Source organism: Eschscholzia californica, unplaced genomic scaffold (assembly GCF_041429995.1).
Source record: "Eschscholzia californica isolate CP2 unplaced genomic scaffold, dmEscCali1.0.p SCAF_1, whole genome shotgun sequence".
NCBI classification, from domain to species: Eukaryota; Viridiplantae; Streptophyta; class Magnoliopsida; order Ranunculales; family Papaveraceae; genus Eschscholzia; species Eschscholzia californica.
The window spans coordinates 65,374,791-65,383,095 of record NW_028238198.1 but is presented as its reverse complement, the minus strand read 5'-3'; the positions used below and the strand labels follow the sequence as shown (position 1 = coordinate 65,383,095).

Sequence of the window (8,305 nt, the reverse complement as noted above, 5' to 3'; positions counted from 1 at the left end):
GCGTTATAAGGATCACTTAATAAATAGTGCCAAAATAGAAGGACTTAGATAAAAATTAATAATAAATTTAATATTTTATTCACTTGTAGTTTCTCTCACATAAACAACCAAAACCCTAATATCGTCACTACTATCAACATCACCATTAGTATTAAAAAACTTCCAAAGTTTATCATCACTATAGTCTTAGTTTCGAGATTTTAATGATGCCTCAGGATCTCATGGATGAGGAACCACCGTTAATGAAGGAGGCAACCTACATCAAGAAAGAAGATTCCTTCGACCTAAACGAACCCATCAACTTAAACGAAACCATCGAATTAAACAAGGACATCGACTTAAACGAAGTTATCGACTTAAACAAAGACATTTATAATGAAGATACTATGTCTCAGGTAAAGAAGTATCATTTTCTTGTCTTCCTCTATGGTTGAACAAACGTTTTAGGGTTTTGGGTCGTTTTTCTTTTCGTAAAGAATTTTCGGTTGGATCGACTGAAAAAGACAACAAATTCAGTATGGTCGGTTGAAAAATACAACAAATTTCGGTAGTAACAACTGAAAAAGATGACAAATTTCGGTTGGATCGATTGAAAAAAATAACAAATTTGGGCCGGTCCCGCTGAAAATAGTAATAAATTTCAGTCGAGATGGCTGAAATTAGTCTGTTTTTTCACCCGCTCTGGCCGAATTTTTTATAATTTTCAGTTGGTATTCATGATTTTTATTTATGCCAAGCGAAATTTCTTTTATGTAAATGTCACTTATATATTTTTCGAGTTACATCTTTTTTTGTATTCTTTATTGCAATATTGATACTTGAAATCCTCAAAAGTTACTTTAATTAGTGTTAAAACCCTAAAAATCTATTGAGAAATCAAGCAATAACAAGAATTACAAACTCTCTATGGAGATGAGTGTTGTGTTAGTCATCTAAGGTTTAGGTTTCTATCTCTATATCTATCTTTTAGATAGGATCAAACAGATTTAGGGTTTTTCTCCTTCTCAAGATGTTTATCTCTCTTCTCTCTCTTTGATTTGATCTAAGGTTTTAGGTCGAACAGGATTCTCTCTTCTCTCTCGAAGGTTTTTAGCCGGATAGGAGGATACTCTCTTCTCTCTCTTTTGGTCCAAAATAGTTTGATGGGAGGGACCAAAGTATAAATTTGGGATATTTTAATAAAAATGTTTATCCCTCCCTATTCTAAAAAAAGTGATCTCCCTATCTAATGCACTGCCTTTGCTAAAAAATGCTCTTCCTATACCAAAATCCTTTTTTTCCTGCTTTCCCACACGTAATTAGTGATTACAACTAACAAAATCTAATTTACCAAATCTCCCTCCATAAAATTTGCCAATATTCAAATTTATTAGATTCTAATTGGCTCCAAAAATTTCCAGTTTTAACAAAATTTCGTTTAAGCAATTAACAAATTTTCGTTTAGGCAATTTGCCTCTATAAAATTTGGCAAATCTTCAAATTTAGCTGAAATCTAATTGGTTCCAAAGATTTTTAGTTTTAACAAAATCTTGTTTAGCTAATTTGCCTCCATTAAATTTGGCAAAAATTGAAATTTAACCGAAACCTAATTGGCTCCAAAGATTTCCAGTTTTAACAAAATCTAACTTAACTAATTTACCTCCATTGTCAACAGTTGGTAGCCCAAGTGGTTTCAAGGTGTTGACATAAACTCCAGAAAGCCCTGGAGGTCCCAGGTTCGAATCCCAGAGAAGGTGGAATCTTTGGTTATTTGAATTGGGATTATTAGGGTGTAAATAATGTAGTTGGCCTTTAGGGCATGTTCTAGTTGGGCTATAGGCCCGGTCCTGTTAGTGTTTCAGTGGGCGGTTATCGAGCTTATCACATCTATGATGTATCAAGTGCCAAATGTAACGACATACGTAGATCGTAGTCGACTTCCAAAAAAAAAAAAAAAAAATTTACCTCCATTAAATTTGGAAAAAATTCAAATTTAATTGAATTATATTGGCTCCAAAGACTTTCAGTTTTAACAAAATCTTGTTTAGCTAATTTTCCTCCATTAAATTTGGCAAAAATTCAAATTTACTTGAATTCTATTGGCTCCTAAAGACTTTCAGTTTTAACAAACCTTGTTTACCTAATTTGCCTCTATTAAGTTTGGCAAAAATTTATCTCAATCCTAATCGTCTCAAGAAATTTCACTTTAAAGAAAACAAGTTTACCTAATTTACCTCTTAAAATTTTGGCGAATTTTGTCCCAACGATTTTCACTTTTAACAAAATTTGATTTAGCTAATTTGCCTCCATTAAATTTGGCAAAGATTCAAACTTAATTGAATTCTAATTGGCTCCAAAGGTTTTCAGTTTTAACCAAATATTTTTTACTGCTAATTTGGCTCCATTAAATTTGGCAAAATTTAAATCATTCGAATTGACTCAAATAAATTCCAGTTTTAACACTAGCCTAATTTGCCTCTCTCAAACTTGGCAATTATTCAAATTTGAATGAATTCTAATTGGCTCCAAAAAATTTCAGATTTGCTGCACTCTATATAAGGATTGGGTTTGTTATAAATTATCAATGACTTGCTTCCAATATTATTCTAACGAACTATGAGTTCTCAACAGTCAAACAACATATCCAGAACTAGAAGATCGTTAACAAATCAAGAACGTCAAGCAATCCTCGATCAACTTTTAAAACTAAGTGATAATGGAAAATTGAGGAAAGGTACCATTAATGAAGTTGCTGAAGTAAGATCTCTCAATAGAAAAACAGTGCAAAGGATTTGGAAACTCTATCGTGAATGCATTGCTAATGGGGAAATTCCTAATTTATCGAACAAACTCGCTGGAAACGTTGGTCATAAAAAAATTCAGATTGATCGTAGCAGAATTTTGGCAATTCCTAAACGAAATCGAACGAATCTTCGAACAATGGCAAGCTGTTTATCTGTTTCAAAAGATACTCTTCAAAGACGGTATGATTAGACCACATTCGAATGCTTTGAAACCATCTTTAACTAACGAAAATAAAAAGGCAAGACTTCGATTTTGTTTATCGATGCTTGATCATAATAGTACTAATACTAATCCACATTTTCAGAATATGTACAACTATGTACATATTGATGAAAAATGGTTTCATATGACCAATGAAACACAAAAGTATTATCTTCTCCCGGAAGAAGAAGATCCGCATCGCACTTGTACAAGCAAGAGATTTATCACAAAAGTTATGTTCATAACGGTTGTTGGAAAACCAAGAATTGATGACGAAGGGAATGAACAATTTAATGGAAAAATTGGAGTTTTTCCTTTTGTAACTAAAGAAGCAGCAAAAAGAAACAGTAAAAATCAAGAAGCTGGTACATTAGAGACTAAACCCATGTTATCCGTTACTAAAGAGACTATTCGGCAATTTCTTATTGAAAAAGTGTTACCGGCAATTAAAGAAAAATGGCCGTTTGATGGTATTACAGAGACAATTTTTATCCAACAAGATAATGCTAAACCTCACATAAAACCAAATGACGATGAATTTCTTCAAGCAGTATCAAGCACCGGGCTCGATATTCGGTTGTGTTGCCAACCACCAAATAGTCCAGATTTAAATGTGTTGGACCTTGGATTTTTTCGAGCAATCCAGTCCTTGCAACATCGAGAAGCGCCTGAAACTATTGATCAATTAATACAAGCTGTTGAAAAAGCATTTTATGAGTTGTCGACAAATTCTCTTAATCGCAATTTTCTAACGATGCAACAATGTATGATTGAAATATTGAAAGTCGATGGAGGAAATAATTACAAGATCCCTCACATGAATAAAGACCGTTTAAAAAGAGAAGGTAATCTTCCTTCTCAATTAGAATGCGATCGTGGTTTGATAGATAAAGCATTACGACTTTTGCAAGAATAGTACCCTAACCTTTTTTTTTTGAAGAGAATAGTACTGTAACTTTCATATAGTAGGTTATTTTTATTGTGTTTGGTTTATTAGATTTTTTGTACAACTAATCTGTGATGGGTTATGCATGGGTTTGTTGTTTGTGTTATGGCTATGGTAAAAAATTTGTTTTAGGTTGTTCTTTTACAAGTATACTACTGTAACTTTCACAATGATAGGGATGCTACTTATATTTTCTTTACTTAAAAGATGAATGGCAATTGAAGATGTTCAAATGACCTTTTCAAGCCTTCATTTGTTCTTTTTACAATTATTTCATTGGATTTAACTTTCAACCACTCATTCCGACATCCAAAATTCTTCCCAATTCTAAACTTCAAAATCTCAACTCTCACTTCAATCTCACTGAACCGCCCACAAACTTTTACCAACCCCACAATGAAAGAAGTCATCTTATGCATGAATGATTCCCACTTTCCACGTTTTCTTGTTCTGGGTGTTTATAAATTTGAATCTTCTCTTCTCTTCTCTTCTGGGTTTTGCTTCATTTTCAGTTTCCACATTTGGGTTTCTCTCAACCAGTTCACAAAACCAGAAAAACAAATGGGTTCTTGTTCCTTTATTATAGGTATGGGAATGGAGAATTCTGTTCTTTTTCAGTGTGCAAATGCTCATATTTTTAGGCCTAGGGAACCGTTTGTTTAATTAATAAGGAAGTAAATTTTATTGGAAGAAGTAATACATGTATCATCTTTCTTCATAAATGCAGTTTATATTGATAGAATTAAGGAGGGATCGATATATTTGGCAAAATGTTGGATATTATAGGCTATGTATAGTATGGGACTTTCATTTCGAGACAACCCAAAAAGGAATAATGGACTATCAATATGAGACGGAGGGAGTATTTAATTGACAGTCCAAAATAATGAAGCATTCTAAGTGCGCTTATCAGATACGTGATCTGGTAAATGAAACCCTACTAAGTGAACTTAGAATAGATTTATTATTATTCCCTTAGTCCAGATCGTTGAAATGGACAACAACGACTTAAGAAGACTAGCATGTGAGAATTTACTAATAGCGCAGTTTCATGGGCTATAGGAATATGGTATTCAAGTCAATCACTAGGTGAAACACGATAGACATAAAGTTAAGTGGGAGTACAAGACTGGATTATCTCCTCCTGACTACGTTAGGGTTAATATCTCTAGGCCACTTGAGGAGAAGCAACTGAAAATTACGTGGTCAAGCTCAAATGGATAAATGAGATTAATCATTTGTTTTGTTAGTTGTTCTCCAAATCAAGAAAGTCTGAAAAGATATGACGTATCAGATGAGATGCGGAGTGACATGGGAATCAGGCATTGCACTTGTTCTAAGGATAAGTAAGAGACTGAACGATATATCCTTTTGGTCTGAAGGAGATGTCCTTTTAAAGGAGTGTCCTTCGACCATTGCATTTGTTTTAGGGGAGTCCTTGATGATGAATTTTGGTCCATACTGCATGCGAGATGCTCGAAAGAAAAAAAGAAAGAATAAATCTCAATTGGGTGAGATTTGATGAGTTAGGGGTGGTAGTGGTTCAGGACATTGGGGGACACTCAGAGATAAAATTTTCCGTAGACATTTCAAGACATTTTAAGACATTTCAAGACATTTATCGATAGACTAAATTATGGACGTTTCAAGACATTTGGTTTGTAGACAAAATGTCTTACAGACATTTCAAGACATTTGGTTCATGGACAAAATGTCTTGGGATGTTTCAAGATATTGAATCCATGTACAAAATATGTTGTAGATATTATTATTATTATAATAATAATAATAATTTATTATTATTATTACTATTATTATCTCATCATTGAAGGATAATTGATATACATTTATTATTTTAATATTATCATTGTTGTCCAACCATATGAAATAATATATTTGTACTAATATTTCAAAAATATATTTTTCGACTTTTGTGGACATCTGTGGATATCTGAGCACATTGATGGATATTTATTATTTTAATATTATCATTATTGTCTAATCATATCTAATCATATGAAATAATATATTTGTAATAATATTTAAAATATACATCTTTCGACTTTTTTGGACATTTGTAGATATCTGAGGACATTGATGGAAAATTGGTGGACATTTATTATTTCAATATTGTCATTATTGTCTAATCATATGAAATAATATATTTGTACTAATATTTCAAAAATGTATTTTTCGATTTTCGTAGACATCCATGAATATCTATGGACATTGATAGACATTTGGTTGATATTTTAGGTGTCATTTGACAACCAAAAGTAGAAGTTCTTTTGCTTGTAGTAGAAGTTCTTTTGCTTCAAAAAAAAAATCATAAGTATGTTTGGCAAAAATGTTACTTATAAGTAAAAAAGTCAAAAAATTAGTTTACTAATGTATTTACTTTTCTATTTTTTTCTCATAAAGATACATGTTTCCAATGAAATTTATTTATGATTTTCATGATTACTCTTTGGAAAAAGAGGTGGTGATATTGGTAGTAGTAGTGGTGGTGGTATGATGGTGGTGGCGGTGGAAGTACGATGGTTGTGATGGTGGTGGTGGATGTATGAGGACGGTTTTGTTGGGGGCACGACGATGGTGGAAGTATGGTGGACTTACGTTGAGGTATGGGATTGTGGTGGTGAATGTATAATGGTGGTGGTAGTGGAGGTATGGTGGTGGTGCAAGTACGTTGGAGGTAGTGGTGGTCGAGATACAAATAGCGATGCTGGTGGTTAAGATACAGTGGTGATGGTGGTGGTGGTGGTGGTTGAGGTGTGGTGGTGGAGGTACAGCGGTGGAAAGATACAATGGTGATGAATGTACGGTAATGGTAGAAGTACGGTGGTGGTGGTTGAGATACAATGCTGGTGGAGGTGTATAATGGCAGTTGGTGGTACAGTGGAAGTTTAGTTGTGGTGGTGGAAAGAAAATAAACAAAGAAAAAATGTTGGCAAAGTAAATTTCGTGAATATGTTGAAGAAAAGTTGCTTAACTTTAAAGTCAAAAGCTGAAATATAAACTTTAAAAGAAAGTCAAATTTTAACTTAGGTGAAGTCCGGGAGTTTTCACGTTACCAAACTAACTTTTTTACATTTATGCTTAAATAAGCAAAAAAGTAACTTATTTTAGCGTTGCCAAAAAACACCTTATTATTTTAATATTATTATTGTCTTATCATGTGAAATGTCTCAAACGAATAACAAAGGCATCTCGGGACATTTGAAATGTCCCAAACGAATAACACAACATATAGGGACATTTGAAATGCCCCTAACCAATAACACAGACATTTGGGGACATTTTAAATGTCCCCAACCAATAACATAGACCTTCGTAGACATCTATGAATATTTATGGACATTAATATACATTTTGAAATGTTCCAAACCAATAAAACAAACTTTCCTAGACATCCATGAATATCTATAGACATTAATAGATATTTAGTTGATATTTATCATTTTAATATTATTATTGTTTTACTGTCTTATAATGTGAAATGTCTCCTAATTTGCAGGGCCCGAATTTGGCATTATGCATATTAAAAAAAGGCCAGCTCTCTCTCTCTTCACCTCACTTCTCTCTCTCCACCTCATCTTTTATCTCCCTACCATTATCTCTCTCTCTCTCTTCTCCGATTAGGTCGCCGGGCGGCGACCATAAAAAAAGAAAAAAAATAAAAATTCACCCACTCTCTCTCTCTCTAGAAACTCCGGTGAAGGGAAACCCCTTCGCCGGAGTTTCTAGAGAGAGAGTGAATTTTTTTTTCTTTTCATGGTCGCCGCCCGGAATATTTCCAGCAGGCGACCTAATCGGAGAAGACAGAGAGGTGAGGTGGAGAGAGAGTGAGGTGAGGTGGAGTGTTTTTTTTATTTCCCCGGAAAATTTCTAAAATTCTACATATTCCCTTTAAAATTTCACACAGCGGAAACTATTTAGCTTTCCCCAAAGCGCTGGGCTAAATAAAAGAGTTAATTCCTATATGGCCCCCTACTTTGTGACCAGCTTCCTTTATGGTCTATTTTTTTTCGTAAATTTAAATATGGTCCCCTATTTTCAAGTAAATGTCATTACTACCCTTCTTAATTTTAAATTTAAAACATTAAAAAAAAGTTATTTCTACCTCACCCCTCTTTCTCTCTCTCCACCTCATCCCTCTGTCTCTCCAACTCACCTCTCTCTTCTACGGCAAGGTCGCCGGCCGAAAAATTTTCCGGCCGGCGACCTTCAAACCTAAAAAAAAAAAATTCTCTCTCCTCTCTCTAAATTTTTTTTTTTAAATCTCTTTACTCTCTCTCTCTAAAAAACTCCGGCGAGGGAAACCCCTTCGCCGGAGTTTTTAGGGAGAGAGAGTGGAGAGATTTAAAAAAAAAA

The 8,305-nt window shown here is 33.7% G+C and overlaps 1 protein-coding gene across 1 annotated transcript; it reads left to right on the top strand.

Moving 5' to 3' along the window:
- The first annotated feature begins 2,595 nt into the window (after positions 1-2,595).
- Positions 2,596-3,901, top strand: LOC147568319 (uncharacterized). Its single transcript, XM_086659335.1, has 2 exons — positions 2,596-2,841; positions 2,948-3,901. Exons 1-2 carry the CDS (start codon positions 2,596-2,598, stop codon positions 3,899-3,901), a joined length of 1,200 nt encoding a protein of 399 aa, XP_086515461.1.
- The last annotated feature ends 4,404 nt before the right edge of the window (positions 3,902-8,305 follow it).

Excerpts from the sequence above, each read along its gene's own strand:
- LOC147568319 (XM_086659335.1), top strand. The coding sequence starts at position 2,596 with ATGAGTTCTCAACAGTCAAACAACATATCCAGAACTAGAAGATCGTTA. Across the intron at positions 2,842-2,947 it reads CGAACAAACTCGCTGGAAAC|ATACTCTTCAAAGACGGTAT; the intron begins GTTGGTCATAAA and ends CTGTTTCAAAAG.